At 39.4% G+C, this 23,352-nt stretch overlaps 1 protein-coding gene across 1 annotated transcript in view; it reads left to right on the forward strand.

The window, feature by feature from the left end:
• Atac2 (Ada2a-containing complex component 2) overlaps positions 1 to 23,352 on the forward strand; it is a 57,876-nt gene that overhangs the window by 18,250 nt on the left and 16,274 nt on the right. Inside the window, exons 7-9 of the mRNA XM_068374450.1 lie at positions 9,753 to 9,949; positions 10,744 to 10,864; positions 21,590 to 21,742. Coding sequence (XP_068230551.1) covers positions 9,753 to 9,949; positions 10,744 to 10,864; positions 21,590 to 21,742 — 471 coding nt within the window. The remainder of the gene's footprint in view (positions 1 to 9,752; positions 9,950 to 10,743; positions 10,865 to 21,589; positions 21,743 to 23,352) is intronic.

The raw sequence follows: 23,352 nt of genomic DNA on the forward strand, positions 1-23,352 counted from the left end.
TAAATAAGGTTTTTTTGGGCTCAGGCCATGTCTTCCTAATGGAAGTTACTTTAGAGTAGCTTCCTAGGGTATATTTAACTACAGTGATATTCCCAGAGAATTTTACCTTAAGGTACCCAGAATTCTAACTCCTGGAGCGAATATCCCTAATTTATTCTTATAGGGATATCGCATAATATCAGAGGACGTATTCTTGACACCCCACATAGCTATCTTCACCCCGAATAGCGTTAGCACTTCGAGAGGGAAAAGTGGCAAGAAACTAAAGGGGAGCCATTATTAAGGTACCTCTCCTCCCCGTTTCGAGTCTGTATATGACGTCATCAATGGCGCCATGTTTATTCCTTGTAGCGATAAGTGAGGTGCTACATATACTGTACCTTTGGGAGGGGTCCTGTAGCCCTTTTTATGAAAAGGAAGGGCGGGTCCATCAGGACGACATGGCTATCTCACCCAAAAATAGATTTTTCGCTTTGCTCAAAATCCGTTTTTTGGGCTCAGCCCATGTCTTCCTGATGGAAGTTTACCAGAGCATTACTGTATCTGTGGATTTTTATTATGTGCCCTGTCCTCAAGACAGAATTTCCTTGGTCGATTTAGACCTAGAGACCTATGATGTTACTGTCATACATCATTCTTTATTAACAATGTTAGAGCTTCCTGGCTCCTACAGGGAAGAGTCATGCTAGACTCTGGAAAAGTCTCGAGGAATACATATTACCTATGGATGCTCAGCAGACAAACCAGTATATTGGTGTCGACCTATACCTTATAAAGTAAAGTTTGTATTGAAATCTCACCTATGTGCGTATGTAATTCTGAATTCTGACACCTCCCCCCGGTATCCAGAATTTGACTTATGTACCGACAAAAGGTTTGTATCCATATAGGAACAAAGATTATATATCAGTTATCATCACATTCAAAGTATACTGGCCTGTCCTATATAAGGACTGGCCAAAATCAATGAGTGTTTGTCTACACGAAGGAACAATCTTTCAAGATTTTCTTTAATTATCAAACCATATCCAAAGGATGAGGTGTAATGCTCAATATATCATTCATAAAAATGAACCTGGGGCGAATAAGACGCAAAGTTTATTTAGAACTAGTTTATTGACAAACAATAAATTGATATATCAATCAATATTAAAGAGAGATATAAAATGTGGATGAAATAAATTGAAGCATAAAGATAACAGTAATACAGGAAATACTTGTTTCATCTGAAAAGGAAACATATTAATGCCAATTGAAAACGAAAATGTTAATAATTTTCATTAATTTCTGTCATTGCTGTCTATTCACACTTGCGTAAAAACGCATGGCACACGTGTTATGCATTATGCTTATTTCACCTTTGTTTATGGAACAGTCCGTAAGGACACCTTAGTGGTCTTTCACTTAGCATGTTGTACCGTCCAGGGACCACACACACACCCTTAAATTAATCGTCCCAATTAATTTCACTGTTCCTCGCAGAAGTAAGCAACAGGTTTAAGAACACTACCTGCTGCCACCACAGACCTCTTCATTTCCTCTACCTGCTTCGCGTAAGGCTTAAAAAATACTCTGGATGACTTCCAGCCATTGTACGAGGGAAGGTGTTCGAAGTCCATATTATTAAAAAAGTTCAGGGATGAGGCAATTTTTCTTGGATCATGACCTGCGGGTGTACTGTCCAGATCTGCTCTGCAAATAAAGTAGGTGATCTTCGCCCTTAATTGTCTCAGTGACAAATTTGAACCAGAAATTTCTCCCTTAAACTCTGAAGTTCTACGAAGATAGACCTTTAGGCACTCTACTGGACATAGAGAGACATCTTCCTTCAGAAGGCAGATTCTCCAGGGACCCCACCTTTTGGTGGGTAGCTCATTTTTGGCAAGAAACGTTGGGTCAGGAAAAAGATTCCGTTCTCCCCCTTCTACGAACTGAATATGACCCTCATCTCTCGAGAGGGCCACTATTTCGCTAACTCTGGCCCGCGAGGCTAGTGCAAATAGAAATATAACTTTTTGGGTCAAATCTTTCAATGCGCAATCTTCGTTGTTTAACATTGAAGCGAAGTGGAGAACCTTTTTCAAAGACCATGAAAGGCATACAATAAGGGTCTTGTTATGGCAGACTTACACGTAGATATCGTGTTGGCTACTAAACCTTGTTCATGAAGGTGAATATAGAAAGATAAACAGAAATCCGTCGAGATTTCTTTTGGATTCTTCGCCTTGATAAAGGACACCAATTTCTTCCATGATGACTCATATTGTCTACTGGTAGATTGGATTTGTATTCTTCTAAGAAGTTTATACTGTCTCTCGAGATCTCGAATCTTTTCTTCACCGCTAAGGAGAGAAAATCATGAGATGAAGGTTTCGGGTTTTCAGTGATGAAGCGAAAACAGTCGACTTCTGCACTTGCTGACTCAGAACTGGATCCGGCAACGGCACAAACTTCAGCCGTTGTTCTAACGCTAGAGGAAACCAGACGCTGTTTGGCCACTTGTGAACCACTATCGCGGCTGTTCCCCTGAATGATCTCAGTGTGTGGAGGACTTTCAGTAGAAGGTTGGTTGGAGGGAACAGGTAAATCCTGGACCATCTGTTCCAATCGAGGGACATTGCATCCACTACTTCCGCTAGAGGATCCTCGTATGGAGCCACGTAACGATGTCTGGCCCCACGAAGTTTTTTTTCCTTGGTTGCCATGACAACAGATTTTGTTTATATAACGTTTTTTATGATTTGAGTGGCAATTTGAGGGCATACTTAACCAAATGACTAACTTGGAAACTATTGAAGATGTTAGGAACTTGTCCCAAACCCAAATTAATAGGCTGACGAACACCCAACTGAAGGAGGCACTGAGGACAGTCCTTAATGCACACACTAATGAAGAACCTTCAAACGCAATATTACTGCAGGAAATAAGGAATCTGACAAGAGAAGTAGAGCAAATGAAGCAAATAAGAAAGGAGGTGACAGAATTGTCATCTGACTTAAAACAAGCTTTTAGTATTATAAGTCAGCAGCAGATGTTCCTGGAATCACTGGATGCAAGAGAACGTCGAAGAAAAATCATCATTACTGGAGTATCAGAAGTAGAAGACAATATAGGAAGGGATGATCAGTCAAAATTGAGGAGGATTCTGGATGAAGTAGGATGCGATGAAGCTTTAGACCCAACGAATTGGGAAATTAAAAGGCTTGGTCAGGTGAATGATAGGAGGAAGAGACCAATCCTGGTAGTTGTCGACGACCAGAGACAGAAGGACAACATCTTGGATAAGGCCAAAAACTTGAAGGAAAAACCTGAACCTTTTTCGTCTATTTACGTGAAAAAAGATGTCCACCCAGCAGTGAGAAAGGAACTAGGAAGGTTAAGGAAGCGTGAGAGAGAAGAAAGAGAGAGGGCAGAAAATCAGGGAGCAAGCATATTCTATGACAAGCAACGACGTGTCTTGTTGCGGGACGGTCTTGTGATTGATAGGTATGCACCTTCGTATTTTTAGGAAGGTCACAAAACAGTGGTTGCCCCTATGAACTAAATATGTGTTGTTGGAATGTTGCAGGAGTCAAGGATAAGATGAATAATCAAGATGTTTTATCTTTTGTTCTTAATTATCATATTGTTTGGCTATTGGAGATAAAAACAACCGCTAAAATAAATGTACCTGGCTTTTATACATACCAAAATCCGTCTATGTATTGTGGTAGAAGAGGTGGAGTGGCAATGTTAGTAAAATATTCATTATTGAGTGTCATTAAATTTGTGAATATGAATATAGAAGGTCAAATTTGGGTTGAATTATCATGCTATCCTGGGTTTATGTTTGGAGGTGTTTATATACCACCAAGTGATTCGCCTTATTTTGTACCAACATGTTTTGGTAACCTTGGAGCTGTTATGAATGAGTATGAAAATGTAGTAGCAATGGGAGATTTTAATTCCCGTGTAGGTATTCCCCTTCTTTGTAACGAGAACTTTGAACCATATATATACAGTGGGGTGATTGATTTGAATATTAATGGTAATGGTAGGAATTTGTTGAATATGTGTCAGAGCAGTAATATGGTAATTGGTAACCACCTTGTTTATGGAGAACACACTTTTGGAGGCGGCTTAACTTTCAGAAGGGGGTCAGACTGGGTATCAGAAATTGACTTGTGCATTATTTCACAAAAATCACTTAACCACTTGAAGTCTGTTGAAATAAATCAAAACTTTTTAATATCTGACCATGCCCCGATGATGGTGAGGCTTAATCTCACTAGTACGAAGAATGTAACCCTTCCATTATTAACTGAGCGTGCAAGAGATTTGGGCAGATCTTACTTTGACTCAAATTATCGAGATCACAGTTGCATAACGAGAGGACTTGCTTGCAAGCAAGTAGATCTAAATAGATTTAAACGAGCAATAGAGGAGGCAATACCTCCCAGTTTGGATGAAATTAATGTAAATTCAGTTTGTACTGGATTGGAATCAGCCACTATAATAATCAATAGGGTGGCTAAAGAATGTAAATTACCAAATGGGAGAGAGCAGGATCAAAATGAATGGGATCAGAATCACCCAAGGTGGAAAAGGATATTTGAAAAGGATGATCCAAAAATTATTTGGAAGTCAATTAACTGGAAAGGGAATGTAATGAATAATGATGACAGTACTCAACCGGATGACGTTCATTTCAAATTACATTTCGAAAGGCTCTTTAATCCTGATCCTAATCTTGCAAACAATATCCAACCACTCGATATATCTTCGTCACCTAACATTCCTATATTAGACGACCCATTCACTTATCAAGAGATAGATATGACAGTGCAAAAAATGAATAAGGGGAAAAGCTATGTTGGTGTGTGCCCTGGTATATTGTCACTTTTGCCAATGACTTGGCTGAGCTTTTTCCTTACCATTTGTAACTTTTTATTTTGTAATTTTATTTACCCTTTTGCTTGGTGTCATGACAGGTTAGTTACACTCTTCAAATCAGGTAATAGAATGGACTGTGGGAATTACAGGGGCATAAGTATAATGAACACTTTCGCAAAATTTTATGATGCACTGTTGGTGAGACGTTTAAATCTGTGGGCTGGTATAGATAAATGTCAGGCTGGAGCCCAAAAGGGTAGAGGGTGTATCGAACAAATATTATCTTTGAGGCTTATGATGGACTACGCAATTTTTAAGAAAAAGAAGCTGTATGTTGTATTTGTAGATTTTAGTAAAGCATACGACCGTGTTCCAAGAGATAAGTTAATTGAGTGCCTAAAAGAGAAAGGTTGTGGTAAGACTATGTTAATGGCCATTCATAAGATCTATGCTTGTACTAAAAGTGTCTTGAAATCAGCTGTGATTATATCTACTGTTGGAATACGTCAGGGTGCTCCAACAAGCTGTTTATTATTTACTATCTACCTAGACAAAATGGTTAAAATGATAAAAGAGGGAATTGGCAGAGATGGGTTTTTAGGGACAATGCATACGCTATTATTGATGGATGACACAGTTATTTTAAGTACATCAAGAGAAAAGTGTTTTGAGAAAATTGGGATTATGTTGGATTACTGTAACTTATATGGGATGATTGTTAACGAAAAAAAGACCAAGTTTTTTGTAGTAAATGGAAATGCAAGAGATAAAGAGTCTCTAGTCATAAATAATGTTAAGATAGACCATTGTGAAAAATATTTGTATCTTGGTGCATGGTTTACGGGTGATGGCAAAATGCAATCAGTGCTCAAACAACATGAAATTGAAAATGCAAAGACCATTAACAAGTTCTCAATATTTTGTTATAACAATACAACTATGCCATATGCATATAAAGTCAAAGTGTTCAAAGCAGCGTTAGGAGCCTCACTACTTTATAGTGCAGAGAGTTGGCTTACAAACAACGTAATATGTATGGAGAGGATATACAATCAGGCTGTTAGATGCTTATTGGGGGTCAGAAATAATACGCCTATGACATTGTGCTTAGTGGAGAGTGGCCTTGAGTCTTTTAATCGTGAAGTTCAAGTAAGAAGGAAACGTTTTTTAGAAAAAAAAATGGCGAACATTGATATGGAAGAACCGTTCCACTATATTTATGAAATTTGCAGAAGTGAAAATACACCCGGTTACAGATTTTTGAATTCTTGTCTAGTTGATAACATCATCAGGTCAAGCCTTGACCAAATGAAAAATGAAATCCGGAATAAACCTGAAACAGCAACAAAATATTATACGTACAGAGAAATTTTAAATAGATCCTTGCAAAGGCATAGAGTGTACAGTGAAAATGTTTATGTACCAGACTATATACGAATTGCCTTTACTAGATTACGTTTAATGTCCCACGACCTAAGAATAGAGACGGGAAGGTGGAGTAGAACTCCAAGGGAATTGCGAGTGTGTAATTGTGATTCACAGACAGTACAGAATGAAATGCATGTCCTAATTGAATGTACAATGTCACGATCGAAGAGGCAGAAATTTAGTAATCTTAATTATACGAACATAGACGCACTGTTTGGAGAAGAAAACCACGTAATTGACCTGTGTCAGTATATATTTGAAGTGTTAAAGATTTATAATTAAATATTTTTTTTGTTTTGGTGTTGATGTATGAGGGGTTTGTTGTGATGGTTGATTTATAGCCTTATATTTCTTTATGGAAGAAAATATGATTTTTCTGGACAAAATATTTTATAATGTAATGGGGAAAATGTATAATTGTTACAGAATAAAACCCACTGTTTTGTGTAAACTAAATATAATTATTGTACTACAATGTATATAAAGTTTTGTCAATAAAGAATAAATAAATAAATATCTTCTTGTTGTCGCTCGTCGCAAAGAGGTCTATCTGCAGTTCCGGGACTTGACATAAGATGAAGGAGAACGATCCTGCGTCTAGGGACCATTCTGACTCTATCGGAGTGAACCTGGATAGAGCGTCTTCCGTCACGTTGCGGAACCCTTGAAGGTGAACTGCTGATAAGTGCCATCTCTTCTTTACCGCCAAATGGAAGATAGCCAACATCACTTGGTTGATTTGAGGTTTTCTTGAACCTTGGCAATTCAGGCATCTCACTATCACCTCGCTGTCTAGGACCAGTCTTGTATGGGTCGAGTGGCAAGGAGATAATTTCTTCAGTGTAAGAATTACTGCCATGGCTTCCAGAATGTTGATATGAAAGGTCCTGAATAGATTGGACCAAGCTCCTTGGACTTTCCTTTGGTGAGAGTGCCCTTTGAAGCGTCTGTGTGGATGATGACTGAAGGTGGAGGTGGCTGAAGAAGTATCGATTTCTTCAGGTGCTTGGCTTTGGACCACGGCTTGAGAAGCGATCGCAATTGAGTCGGTAATGGTCTTCTCAGATCTCTTCGAGCGTTTGATGCGTATCTTCTCAAGACTCCTGTTGCATCCTTTAGCTGTGCACTTAGCACTGGGTCTGTCACTGAAGCAAACTGTAGAGAGCCCAGCACTCTCTCCTGTTCGCGTCTTGATATCCGTTTGGATTCCAGAAGTCTCTTGACAGATCCCGTCCAAACTCAGACCAGCTGTTAAGAGTATGTTTGTTTCCACAGGTCCAGTCAAGAAGGCAGTTTCCAAGAACACTATATCCTTCTGGCTGCGACAGGTTATAAAAAGTTCTTATGAGAGTGAGGGCTCTACGGTTCCTGGTACCCCGAAACCCCATGATATTAGGGGCCTTAGTACATACTTGGCCTTTGACACTAACATGGCGATAGGTCAGATCTTACGGGCAGGCACTTGGGCTAGGCAGTCCACCTTTACAGCCCATTACCTCAAGGACTGTACAAGGAAGTCCCTGGATGCCTTCTCCATCGGACCAGTCATTTCAGCTATGCAGCAAGTTTAGTAGTTTGGGCCCCTGGTAGCTCTTGGGAAGTAATCGTAAGCGACGCAGGTTCCTCCTTACTATCCCCCTTCCTTGCTACCCCTTTTTCCCTATATCCCATCCTTTATTCCCCATCCTCCTTCCATGTGAGAGTGGGACGCTGAGGCACATCATGTCTGGATTATAATTAGAGGTGAGTTTACATAATGTAGACTTTTGCGTGCTTCCCTTACTCTACTACCTCTCCCTGGGCAATCCAGACCTAGCCTCCTATCTAGGTCGTGTGCCCCAGGAAGTCTTGAATATTCCGAACTGTAAGCCACTCCCTCCTCCTAAAGTATAAGTGTCCTAAGAAAGTAGTTCGAGGTAAGTACTCTGTGTTGGAACAAATCACAAATTTTAAGTAATTTGTATTTTTCCTAACAGTACTTACCTCGAACTACTTTCGGGTTATGGCCCTCCCATCCTACTCTGAGTATCTTACAGGAGTTCGAGGAGGACTTGAACATATGCTTACTGACGAGCTAATAAGCGCGGCCTCACGCGCTGACCCAGGGTCGTCCCAGGGCGAGTATCCGTCCACCTCGGAGCGCCCCGACAAGGTAACGGAGAGAGGGGGAACTTCGCAAAATTCTTGGTTGGTGATTAAGGAGATCCCAGATACTCCTAAAAAAGTAGTTCGAGGTAAGTATTGTTAGGAAAAATACAAATTACTTAAAATTTTTGATTTTCTAATACAGTATCTATCTTTTGCATTGTGGTCGGTGGGTTCTATGTCCCTCCCCCATTATATAAGTGTTTCCACTGGTTCACTTCCCACTGTTTCCCTATTTTATAGCTTCACTTCATTAGTTTTTCATATTGTTTACATCATGTACACAAATTCCCTCTATCCTTGAGAAGTGTGTGTATTTGTCAGCTTCCCACCACCACATCTCCCAGCTCCTCCATGATTTGTGATGAGATCTTTCAAGCCCTTTCCAGCATCAAAGAAATTTAGCATTTTGTTGTCAAAATTCTAAAAATCAATTATCTTTTATTTAGGACTCGCAATAAAGAACATACAGATATATGCATCATAAATTTTTGTTCTATTTATGAATTAGGTACTATTATTTACAGTGATGCCACATTCTATTTTTTCTTTATCAAGGCTGATATCAGTTATGTTCTACCAATCCAGCATGTCTCTTAAATAAGATAAATGTTCTACTTCGTCATATTTCTAGCCATCATAACTATTTACTTTCTGCATAACATTATTTTACGTTTATATTGAAAACTTACTAAAGTAGTTTTCTATTTTTCATTAGTACAGTTATGTAGAGGAAATTTTATTATTTGCAAAAAAATTATTTTTAGATTTTATATATGACATTCTATATCTAATTGCTATTTATTATTCATGAGATTTTTTACCAGCAATATCATTTAACGTAAAGGAATATTATTTTGTTCTGGACACAAATATAAATATGTGTAAAGAATTCAGGTTTGTATAGTTAGGATCATCATCATCATCTCCTCCCACGCCTATTTATGCAAAGGGCTCTCTATCTTGAGCTTTTAATTCAATACTTTTCCACTCATCATCTACTTCACACTTCATAGTCCTCCGCCATGTAGGCTTGGTCTTCCAACTCTTCTAGTTCCTTGTGTAGCCCAGCTGAACGGTTGGTGAACTAATCTCTCTTGGGGAGTGCAAAGACCATGCCTAAACCATCTCCATCTACCTCTCATCATGATCTCATCCACATACGGCACTCGAGTAATCTCACTTATAGTTTCATTTCTAATCCTGTCCTGCCATTTAACTCCCAATATCCTTCTGAGGGATAAATACAAATTACCTACTACCAAATTTGTCATTTTTATCTCTTAAGATTTGTTTAATGTTTCCAGATCCCTGTGAAAAAGGAAATTGAAAATAACAGCTTGCAGGAAGATGCAGATATGGAATTCATTGATATCGGGTCTGAGGAAATTGCTGAGAGTGTACCCACGCTTTCCAAGACATCTCTGTTCACGAAGAACCCGGAAATTGAATCAAAGGAAGAGGAAAGTAACAGTAGTGTTTTGAAATGGACTGTCGGGGAAAAGTAAGTTACGTTTTTAGTGATTCCATTGGATTAGGCTACTGTTTATGGAAATACGTTAGGTTGGCATGAACATTCTCTCTCTTTCTCTCTCTCTCTCTCTCTCTCTCTCTCTCTCTCTCTCTCTCTCTCTCTCTCTCTCTCTCTCTCTCTCTCATGTTAGCCCTGAAGATTTAAATAAGTTAGGGAGATTGATTACATTCATACCACAATGATATTGATATATAATCATCTTCATATAAATGATATAATCTTCACACTTCAGTAAAATTCCATTGATCATAAATTGAGTTATTCACATAAACTGACTCACCATTTTCATCTAATTACCTCAGTCATGAAGGAACAAGAACCCACTACCTATGCCCAAACTACGCCCTATATCACAAGTAGTTCTTTTTGGTGACTATTAATGTTTAACCCCTTCAGCACTGCTATGTAAAGGTGCATAGTTTTTACCACATAGTAAGAAAGTGTAGCAACCTATACCACTACTTTTTTTTTTTCCTAACCAAGCAAAGCAGTTTTTATACATTGGGAAGGGTTTAAGGCAACGTATTGTTTACCGAAGGGTTGATGAAGCTCCACCCACTATTTATATCCGCCAATAAATATCTGGTGGACGTATGATTAAGATTCATAAATCTCGCTATCCAATATTCTTTGTAAAGTGTTCCGTTACACTGGATATCTTTTTTTATGGAAAACTTTTAATCCCTTCTATAAAATTTCACAATAAAAAAAGGCAGTATTGTAAAGTATAAAACTTTTGAAATCTTTTATCCTCCATTTATCAGCATACATCCTCTGAGTGGTTATGAAGAGAAGAAATTATTGAGGGAACTGAAACGACTCCAACTAGCTGGACCCCTTCCAGCAAAACTGCACAGATTGCTTCGTAAGCTAATAGTAAGGCAAGTGTTTTTATGTTTTTTTAACCTTATTTTGGTTTTATTGTTTATTGTTTCAAGTTCTAAGAATGTTCCGCACCCTTTTTTTTTATCTTCAGCTGTAAATCTTAAAGGTTGTTTTGAGCTGAAGTTATTTACTATTTTGAAGAACTGTACTGTACAAAATTATAAAACTGCATCTTGAAGATATTTCCTTACTAGATTAAGGATTTTCTTGAACAGATAAAATTACCCAGTAATTTACTAAGTTTGCCTTGGACTTATAGCATCTGGCTTTTCCAACTAGGGTTGTAGCCTAGCTAGTAATAATAAACGGATATTGAGCAAAGCGAAAAATCTATTTTTGGGTGAGATAGCCATGTCGTCCTGATGGAAGGTTCTTTAAGGTAGTTTTCTAAGGGATATTTTGCTACAGTGATACTCGCAGAGAATTAACCATAGGTCTCCAGAATTCTAACTCCTGGCGCAAGTATCCTTAATATATCTTTAAGGATATCGCGTAATATCGGGACGTATTTTTTTATACGACACATAGCCATCTTACCCCGAATAGATTTTACTCTTTGAGGGGGAAGAGTGGCGAACGAAGGGGAGCCGTTATCAAGGAACCCGGTGGACCCCCTCCCTGTACTGCTACGTCCCATCATTCCTTTTTGCATTTAAGCAGGAATAGCTGCAGATAGAGTAGTTTCGGGTTTGGTCATTTTAAGAAAGAAGGGTGGCTCCTTCAGGACGACATGGCTATCTCACCCAAAAATAGATTTTTCGCTTTGCTTAAAATCTGTTTTTTGGGCTCAGCCATGTCGTCCTGATGGAAGCTTACCAGAGAATTAACTTGAAAGTACTATATCTGTGGCTTTATATAAGCGCCTTTACTTTGAATGAGTTCGTTATATGGTCTCCTAGACCTTTATATATGACATTACCGTTATCTGTCATATCCACTAAGCTTGGAAAAGTGTCGACTTCGACTATAAGGATTCAAAGTTTGTATCTCCATAGGGACGGACGGTAATTCTTAGAGATTACCCTTCTCATACCTTGGAAATTTGTACTCTGATTTCAAGTTGGGCCCTTCTAGGGTTCAATTAAAACTCTAGTATGCTGTATTCGTCTGTAACCGAGATAGCAGCAATAAGACACAAATACGTTTAGCATTTTACCTTGCCACTAGATTATCAAATGTAGTTACAATCAGGTATGAATCTGATCTGGCATTGAAAACACATCAGAGTCCATATTTTCTCTTTTCAAAAAAATATGTAATTTCATCGAAATGATGTCACTCAATGGAGATGTGAAACCAAATCTGACTGATTTTTACAGATTTTGGAAATGCATGAACACCGTGACGCATCGTTCACTGGGCACTGGTGTTATCGGTCAGATATGCAACTATATGGAACAGCGTGTTAATCATCGTTGTGATTTGCACTTGAGGGTAAATGTACCCATACATCCGATGCACTGGAAAGTCTCAAAGCAGTTCACTGTTCATCGCACCGCTAGACGACGGGTTTTTTAACACTACCCGCCGCCACCACAACATGTTTTATTTCATGTACTTGCTTCGTATAGTGTCCGTAAAAGATCTGGTTGATGTCCACCGAGTGTATGAGCGGAGTCTACCAAAGCCCCTGTGTTGGAAGAGGTTCCGTGAAGAAGCAATTTTCTTTGGATCGTGACCTGCGGGTGAGCTGTCAGGATCCGCTCTGCGAATAATTAGGTGAGCATTGCTCTTAGTTATTTTATGGATAGATTTTGATCCTGAGGTTTTGCCTCGGAAGAGCTGTCCTTCCTTGAAGTCTGAAGCTCTGTGAAGATAGACCTTAAGAGACTCTACTGGGCATAGAGAGACATCTTCCTTCAGTGGGCAGATTTTCCAAGGACCCCACCTCTTTGTGGGTAGCTCGTTTTCAGCCAGAAAGGCAGGATCAGGAAAGGGGTTCAGTTCTCCTGGTTAGGAACTGAATATGGCCTACATCCCTGATAGGGCCAATATTTCACTATCTTTAGCCTCTGAGGCTATTGCGAACAGAAAATTGACTTTCTGTGTTAGTTTCTTTAGAGTACAATCCTCATTGTTTAGGTTCGAAGCATAGTGCCAGACTTTGACCAATGACCATGTAATGGGCTTTGGAGGGATTACCAGCTTGGGTCTAGTGCATGCTTTGGCACCTTATAGAAGGTTTCGCTTGTGAGGTCCACCTCAAAGGCGTATAGAACAGGTCTAGTCATGGCCGACTTACACGTGGTTATCTTAGTGGAAGTGAGGCCTTGTTCAAGTTTGTAAATGAAGAAAGAGAGACAGAAGTCTGTTGAAGTTTCTGTTGGTCCCCTTGTTTTCACAAGGGATACCCATTTTTTCCAAGACAATTCACATTGTCTCCTGGTTGAACTTGACTTGTACTCTACAATGAAGTCAGCCTCATTCTTCGAGATCCCAAACTTTTTGTTCGCTGTTAGGGTGAAGAAATCATGAGATGCAGGTTGTTGGTTCTCGAGGTTGAAATGTAAACAGTCGACTTCTGCACCAGTTTGGATAAAACTGGGTTCGGCAGAGGAAACAGCTTCAGTTTCAATTCTATAACTAGAGGGAACCAATTGTTTTTGGCCATTTGGGGGCCACTACAGCAGCTGTTCCTCTGAAGAATCTTAGTTTGTCGAGGACTTTTAGCAGGAGATTGGTTGATGGAAACAGGTAAATCCGATTCCATCCGTTCCAGTCGAGAGACATGGCGTCTATCGCTTCTGCTTAAGGTTCTCGTAAGGGGCTACATAACGAGGTAGTTTCTTGTTGTCGCTCGTTGCGAAGAGGTCGATCTGCAGTTCTGGAACTTTTATCGAAAATAAAGGAAAATGAGTCTGCGTCTAGGGACCATTCTGTCTCTATCGGCTTTCGCCTGGATAGAGCATCCACTATCACATTGCGGAACCCTTGAAGGTGAACTGCTGATAAATGCCATCTTCTCTTCCTTGCCAGGCAGAAGATGGCTAACATCACGTGATTGATGTGAGGTGAACTCGAGCCTTGTCGATTTAGACATATTACTATCACCTCGTTGTCGAGGACCAGTCTGATGTGGACTGCTCTGCAAGGGGATAGTCTCTTCAACGTCAGGAAGACTGCCATATCCTCCAAGATGTTGATGTGAAAGTTTTTGAAAGTTCTTGCACTTTCATTTCATGCGAATGGCCTCCCCATTCTTCGAGGGAGGCGTCCGTGTGTATCACCACTGATGTTTGTGGTGGTTGCAAGAGAATTGTTTGTGCTAGGCTCCTATTCGTTGACCACGTCCTTAATAGCGTGCGCAATTGGGTTGGTGTCAACCTTGTTGATCTCTTCGAGCGTTTGATGCGTATCTTCTCCAGATTCCTGACGCATCCCTTAGCTGTGCTTCTAGCACCGGGTCTGTCACTACTGCGAAGTGGAGAGAACCCAGTACTCTTTCCTGTTGGTGTCTTAAAATCCTCTTGTGTTGGATTAGTCTCTTGACAGATACCGTTGTTTCTCTCCTCTTCTTTAATAGAATGGAGAGGTGGTGTGGCTGCAAGTTCCCATGGATTCCTAACCATTGAAACTTGTGAACTGGAGAAAGGCGAGTCTTCTAGCAATTGATCTGGAAGCCCCGGTGTTCCAGGACTGGATCACCTTTCCGGCCGCTTGCAGACAAGTAGTCTTGGATGCTGCCCGCGCCAACCAATCGTCCAGGTATGCTACTACTTGTACTCCTTCGGAGCGTAGTTGCTGGACGATCGTGTCCGCTAGCTTTGTGAATACCTTTGGGGCCATGTTTTAGTCCAAAGGGCATGGCTGTGAAGACATATTTTGTCCTCTGTAGCCTGAATCCTACGTAGGAGGAGAGGAGGCGACTGACTGGTAGGTGCCAATAAGCATCTGCCAGGTCTATTGAGACTTTGTACACTCCTTTTGGTACAAGGGTCCTTATGTGTTGCAATGTAGCCATCTGGAACTTGTTGTTCTCAATGAACTTGTTGAGTGGAGACAAGTCTAGAATGACTCTGGGTTTGTCCGAGTCTTTCTTGGGAACACAAAACAGCCTTCCTTGGAATTTTGATGGACTTCGCTTTTCTCATTACCTTCTTATTCAAGAGTTCTGAGGTATATTCTTCCAATAAGGGGGTGGAGTGTTGGAAGAATTTTGGAAAAGTGGGGTGGATTTTTGTTCCATTTCCAACCAAGTCCATTCGTAATTTGGCTGTGGACCAGGGATCGAAGGTCCAACGATCCCGAAAGTGAAAAAGTCCGCCTCCTACCTGGAATCGATCATTGTTTAGAGGTTCCTGAGGACTTGTTTCTTTGACCGCATCCTCCTCCACCCTTGGGGGGTGTCCGGAGGATCCTCTTTTTGGGCCCTTACCTTTGTAGGGCCGAAAGGTGGTCGAGTGCCCTTCAAAGCCTGGATTAAACACAGGTGACTGGCTACCAGCTGTTGAGGGACCATCTGGAAGTTGGTTTGTGGCTGGGCTACCATCTGAGGCACCGTGGTTATGGTCACAGTCGGAAATTGTGCAGTTGTAATGAAGATTTCCTCTTTGAGGACATGCCCCACTTTTGGAGAAGGTTCCTATTCTCCGTGGTGGCTTTGGCAATGACTTCTTGGACCACTTCCTGTGGGAAAGGGTCTTCGCCCCAGTTACATGATGAAATCAGTTTTCTGGGTTCCTGTTTCACCGTTGTTGCGGCAAACACATGCTCTCTACAGGTCCTTTTTTGACCTGAGAAAAGCATACAAATCCATCACAAGGGTGGGGCGTTAATTAAGGCCTACACACATTTCCAAGCAGTTCTGATGAGACAGGGAGGCGGCAAGATTATCTTTCGTCTCCTGTTCCCTTCTCAAAAGATGGTTTGGTAACTTTGGAAGGTTCTCATTAAACTTCTGGACTGCTATCTCCGGATGCAACTTCGAGACTGAGAAGGTTAGATGTACCTCTTTCAACTTCTCCTCGCAAGTGGGCATAGCTACAGATAATGGTTTGCATTTCTCTAGGATCGGTCAGGGTTTGCCCTCTTCGACTGCTCTCATGACACAGTCTAGGGCTTTTCCCAAAAGGGGGAAGGCTCTGGAGGAAGGAGCAATGAAGGTTGGGTGCTTCTTGCCCAATGCTGAAACTTTGGAGTTGATATACCCGGCTCCTTTCTTGATCTTGATAAGGATGGCTTGTGCCTTGTCATGTTTGAGGACAATGACTTCCTTCGGTATAGTCTCCTCGCGGGATGTAGGTTCATCTCGCAGTCTCACATAGCAATCTGGGTATGCTGAAAGTTGGGCCAGAATGGAAGCTCTTCAAGGGGATTGGACCCCAACTTCTCGGAGTTATAAAGCTTCCCATTCAACATGGGGATGTGTTCCATCTACCTCCAGGGGTTGGTTTCGGAGCAGTGAGGGAGGTCAGATATTTTAAGGGGCTTAGCAGAGCCCCTGGAATCGCCAGGGCGTTTCCCTTCCTGTACCTCTCTCTTCATCTCTTTGAGATCTTGCTTATTCTCCTCTTGTTTCCTCTGGAACAGTGTCAACATCTGCTGGATCAACTCTAGGAGCGCTTCGCTCCTGCCAACCTATTTAAGCCACTTGGTGAGTTGGGGCTGCAGAGGTTGACGGCATAGGTTGATATGCCGACACAGTGAGCTGAGGGACCTCAGTCACCGTCGAAACGGATCCTTCTTCCTCCGTGGTTGGTTGAACCACTTCTTATTCAGGGCCTTCTTGCAGTAGGTCCTGTTCGGTGTCAATGGACACCTCCGACATCCGGTCTTGGTGGATGTCAAAGCCTTGCAGTGCCTCGTTGATATCCGCGTCCACTGTCCGTTGGATAAAGGGAGGCTGGACCTGTACCTGAGGCAAAAACGTATTCGATTGAGCCTTAAGGAACAGTAGGCTCTTCAGAGATTTGTTAGGTAGGCAAGGTCCCGGAGAGTTCTTCTGAAAGCCTCATACTCAGCAAGGTCAAGCGATTGGAGCGACCCTTCGGGTCCCAGTACCTCAGGGATCCAGATACGATGCAGCAGGGGGCACGAGACCTGTACTTTGTAGGCCCACAAAATTCTTACTCTTGTGGCTGCAGAACACAACTGTACACTTCACCATTGGCTCCTCCTGTAAGGGAGAAAAAGGGGTGAAATGAGTACTCGGTTGTTTATATCATTGATATAATGCATATATAAAAAATAGTAATGCATACTATTATATTTAATAGCTTAGGATAGTAAGCTAGAAATTAAATAGGAAAGACCCATATCTGTGTTTCCTCTCACACGCAGTTGCTGAGACCTCCGTCAATATTAATATTTAAATTCCTTAAAAAGAAAAATACAGAGTGGAATAACTCTCGTACATAGTGCCGGAGCTAGTAAATATTCATACTAACTCCTCCACCTGTAAAATATTAATACTGAACAGTGTTTCATGAGTGTCCTGATAATCAAAGGATTCATCAGGGTGTTTGAGGGAATGCTTCAACCTCAGCATGTTATGCGGTCCCAACAATAGGCTGCGAAAGGATACACAGAGTATGTTAGAAATACTTTTACTACTGTCTTGTTATATACTGTAGTTTTCCAACTACTGTATTGTTATATACTGTAGCTTTACTGGCTACTGTATTGTAGTATACTGTAGTTTTACCCGTACACTACCGGGGCTAGGCTAGTGCCTGGCGGCACTAAGTAATAGAGAGAGAGAAAGAATGGAAAGGAGGGCTTCCTATTATTATGGTTTAGCACAATAAATGGAAGTGTAGGAGGGCTACTGCCGCCTACTGTCTCCTTGCCAGAATGAGAATTCTAATGGAAGGGGAGGAATGCATCTGATTCTAGCTTCTATCCAGCCACAACTTCTGCCGCTAGCTGTACTGCCGGTTGCGAGGTCTGTGGATGGCAGTCCAAGAGAGGATTGAAGAATTCATCAGAATACAGTATTGGGTTTTCCACCGGCAGCCGTCAGGGCCGGCTAAGTCTTCCCCCCGGGGCATTTGCTTCCAGTGAAGGAAGGACATAGAGGGGAATTGGCCGAGGCGACAACCTAACCACCGCTGGTAGGGTCCCGGCTGGCAAATAGTCAACCCAACAAGCCGGGATGATTGTAGAATACCGGCCAAAAGAATGTTGTGACGGCCAGGCCGACACTAAAGGACAGAGGGAAGGGGGAGGGAAAAGGGTCTTATAGTTTGCAGGGGAGAAAGGCGGCGGCAGGCAGGCTGCCTACTTTCGGCTGTAAACTAAGGTAGCATGGCTTCCTATGCTGACGCCGTCGTGGTCGGCAGAGGTAAAGTATTCCCCTGTCGGCAACATTGTCGTCTATAAGACATGTCTTATCGTCTACAAGGGAGAAAGGCGGCGGCAATTATGCCGTCTACTTCATGTTGTAAACTAGGGAAGCATAGCTTCCTTTGCCGACAACGTCATGGCCGGCAGAGGAATCACGATTCCCCTGTCGATGACATTGTCGGCTGCAAGACAATACACCCTGAGTTACTGTCATACTTCAAAGCCGGGATAGTTGGTGGCAAAGAAGATCGACGGTTAAAAACTATCCAAGTCAATCTGGAGTTAACTACTCGTTGGCAATGACGGAAGATAGGATTGCCGCTTGGGATGGCGGCGCTCAGGGGGAAGAAGGGTTTATCCTCTTTTCTCTAAAAGAGAAGCGTATCGAATTATCAATAATTCTAGGGGATATATATATCCCTGACCGAATTAAAAGAAATAATACTAGAGGTTAAACAATGGGATTAACATTAGTAACGTATACCAAACGGGTTAGGCTATACGAAAGAAACGTTATACATATTTTGGAAGAGGAAATATTATATATATATATATATATGTATATATATATATATATATATATATATATATATATATATATATATATATATATATATATATATATATATATATATATTTGCAATCTTCGCTAGTATAATTTTGCCTAACTAGCTAAAAAGTTTCTTTAAAGCTAAATACCAGGAGTGTTGCACTGCTAACTAATTAATTGCATTATGACTTGCGACAGCAGTCACAAAATGGCCACCTTCGGGGTTGGCTGTGCTCCACTTAACACACTTAAATTATGCCAATTCAACTGTGAGAAGGGAGTTAAAAATTATACACAGGAAAGAATAAATACTCAATTTTCCAGAGGATGAAGATGCTGGAGATTGCATGATAATATTCCGATAAACCGTAACAACACCGAGAAAAACGTGGGAGAGCGCTTGGCTTAAATGCTACAGATCAAAGGAATGCTGGGGCGTAGCAGTACAGGGAGGGGGGTCCACTGGGTACCTTGATAACGGCTCCCCTTCATTCGCCACTCTTCTTCCTCAAAGAATAAAATCTATTCGGGTTAAGATTGCTATGTGTTGTATCCAAAAATACGTCCCCTGATATTATGCGATATTCTTAAAATATATTAAGGATTCTCTCGCCAGGAGTTAGAATTCTGGAGACCTATGGTTAATTCTCTGGGAGTATCACTGTAGCAAAATATCCCTTAGAAAGCTACCTTAAGGAATCTTCCATCAGGACGAAATGGCTGAGCCCAAAAATGATAATGATATATTGCGTAAACCATTAATTTTTGGCAATTGTATTCTTTTTTTTAGTTGTTCTGTTAGTCTACTCCATCAGGTTATTTGTTTAACGTTTCATATCTGTGGGTAATTAAACATTTATGTAACAAGTTATTATAAGCAGTGTTAAACTTAGTGTAATACTGTACAGTAAAAGAATTAAAACTTTTAGCTCATAGTAAAAAAAAACTGTCCATTGTCGAGTAACTATGGACAGTAATAATGTTCATTTATTATATATTACCATAATTTTAATGTGTTTTGATTGGCATCCTTCAACTGGCTGAATTAGGAGGCACTTATAAAGACAATTTCAATTTAGAATGTAGTGACATTAGTCGATCATTCCATGCCACTAGATTTCTTTGGCCTCATTTATATCTTTTCATGTTCATTTTGTGTTTTATGAATTTTCCTAATACAGTAATGGGTGTATTTAACTCAAGACACAAATATGTAATAGGGTTTGTTGTAATAGCAATATTTTTCTTCGTATGCTGGCTCTAACAAATTTTACTTGAAATGAAGGGGATTTATGATGACTATGACGACTAACAAAATATAACCAAGGCCCTTTGTATCAATAGGCGTAGGAAATGTTGATGATATATATATATATATATATATATATATATATATATATATATATATATATATATATATATATATATATATATATATATATGCGTAAAAATCACAGGAAAACGTGATGCTCAGATGCAGAAGAACCACAGGGAAAATGAAAATACAGAATATACACTTGAGTCCTGACTAGTTTCGTGGTACTTCCTCAGAGGACTGATTTATTGAGAGAGGTTTCTTACAATTTATAGGGAAAGCAAAAGTACGAACTTACATATAGAGATTTAGAGAACAATGACACTCCCTTACCCGCTACCTGGGCTTGACTCAGGTGTGAGTAGGAGGAGTCCGCAAGCTCGTTAGACACCTGCTAAAAAGGGTCATTTCTAGGGGTGGGTATATTCTTGTTTTCTTCTTATTTTACTTACATTACAGTTATTTATATGTCAATGCGGTAGCCTTTTTTATATAAATACATAAGCAAAACATACACAAAAATACAAATACATATACATATATATATACATATACATATATACATATATACATATATATATATATATATATATATATATATATATATATATATATATATATATATATATATACACACACACATATACATATATATACACATACACACATATATATATACACATACACACATATACATATATATACATACATACATACAGATACAAATACATATACATATACATAAATACTTACACATACACATACATATACATACACACACATATATACATATATATACACATACATATATACATATATACATATACTGTATACACATACATACTTATGCATATATACATTAATATCATAAACATATAATCATGTATATATCAATACTTATATCTAGCATAACACTATATAGTGCCAATATACTTATGCATACTATATAAAATAATTGTTTCCTTTAATGAATGGTAGCTTAGGTCTAAATATTAATTTCACACCGGCGTTAATTATTCACAATACATTCATTTCTACATTAAGTGGTTAATGTTTTTTTATATAGTTTACAAATCTCTTTACATATAAAGGCGTCGAGTTTATACATTCCATGACCAATATTCAAGTTGTTTTCAAAGGTTTCTTTTATGAAACTGGACTCTATGATGTTTCTTTCTACTAAGTTATTTGAATGAACCAATTTCTTTGCACATGACCAATTAATAGGGTGATTTTTATCTCTAACGTGGGCAAAGAGTGCATTATTATCTTGAGCATACCTGACACTTTTCTTATGTTGTTCAATTCTCTTTTCTAGGGCTTTACCAGTTTGACCAATATAGTATTTTTTCACAGGACTCAAGTGTATATTCTGTATTTTCATTTTCCCTGTGGTTCTTCTGCATATATATATATATATATATATATATATATATATATATATATATATATATATATATATATATATATATATATATATATATATATATATATATATATATATATAATTGTCTCATTATCAAAATTCAACACTTTTTTAGTATATAGTAAGACAATTAATTTTATTTTCAGAAAGTCTAAGCATGAGCATGGGGTACCTCAGTTTGATCTGGATGCTGAATGTAGATTTTACAAATTACACGGCAGACTTCAGACACGTTCCGAAAAACGCAAATCGAGGATACCCCAGGAGCAAGATGCCAGTGTCAGAGTTCTAGATCGATTTCAGGTAAGAATGATTTTTCATTTTCTGTGTCGACCTGTGACGGCCGGTGAAAAGTCCTTCTATCTACCTTTTCTGATATAAATCTTCCAAATATACCAGAGAAAAATAAAAGCATGGTTACGCAGAGGTTACTACCCTCGCGCGAGCACCTCGTGAGTGTCGTGTCTACATCGGGGGCGTGTGAAAACCACTATTCAGAGGCTGTCTTCCAATTAGATAACTCCTTCATCAAAGGGAAGGGCCGTAACAAAGACCCCAGAAACCACACTTGCACCACGCCACCGCCACCCACACGAACACCCTCCAGGTCATCCTTCTGTTTTGGACAAATGATACACCATTGTCAGTAAATCAATGGTCTAACTGCAGCTCCCCAAACTGTTTAAAATTATTTAGTAGAATTGTAAAAGGGTGTCCTTTGAATAGTACTTTTTCATTATAAGAAGTTTTGGATAACATTGTTTCTTAACCCTTTTACCCCCAGGCTATTTGGAATTTTCTAACCCTTAACCCCCAGGCGTTTTTTTTTTCAAGCACATTTTGCAGTATATTTTTTTTAAATTGTTCTAACAGCCTTAATTTTTGTCAAAGAAAGGTCAGGTTGGTCTCATTGTTTTGGAAAATGCCTGAAGTTTCTCATAAAGTTATCAAAAATATGCAAAAGAAAATGTGAATAGCAGTTTTTTGCAAGGACGTACCAGTACGTTCATGGGGGTATAGGGATGAGTTTTGTGAGACGTACCAGTACGTCCATTGGGGGTAAAAGGGTTAACATGGTTGCTATCAAGAAATTTATGGCTCTATTAGCATTCCAATTTCGGAGTATATGGACTTTCTGATGGCATTTGGTTAAATGACGAAAAAATATTGTCACATCTTAATACATTTTATCGTTCTTTTTATACTCAGTTATTTTTATCGTGCAAATTGGTACCTAAAAGGCATTATCTAAAGTTAAAACGTATCCCCCCTGTATTGTATAATAAAGAGTAAGTGTCCGGCTATATATATTGTTAAATATATATATATATGTATTTCTTTTCTATAACGCTAAGCAGCATTGCCAAACATATGACTACTCGGTCTCTCCCTGTCTCTCTGGTATCGGGAAGAAGGTATTGTCATACCCTGGGGAGAGGGAGTGTGTGTGCCGTCATTTTTGACTGGTCGCATATACTAGCTTAATAGATCTAAAACATTCCCTAAGTTATTCATGAAGATAATCACTATGCATTTGTTTAAAGTTTAACCTGTTAAAGATATCAAGACTATCAGACTTTAATTTTGAGCCTGATAAATGGCAGCATTAACAAATGTTTACCTCATACAGCTTTTATTGGTTCGAACCATAAACCGATATTGTTAATTTTCTTTTATGTTAACTTCTGAGAACTTATATTATAATTGGGTAATGCACAAGAAGATATTTGAGAAAGGTAGACAATTACGGGACGTATTATTCAAGATAGTTGCAATAAACAGAGCAGTATACTAGGAAAGTTTATGATGTATAATATTTACATTAATTATGCTTTTCATAATCAGGAGAGTAGAAATTTTTTCTACAATGAATGCTTCTTAAACTCCGGTTTAGTTATAATGAAATTATTTAC

This window comes from Palaemon carinicauda, chromosome 5 (assembly GCF_036898095.1).
Source record: "Palaemon carinicauda isolate YSFRI2023 chromosome 5, ASM3689809v2, whole genome shotgun sequence".
NCBI classification, from domain to species: Eukaryota; Metazoa; Arthropoda; class Malacostraca; order Decapoda; family Palaemonidae; genus Palaemon; species Palaemon carinicauda.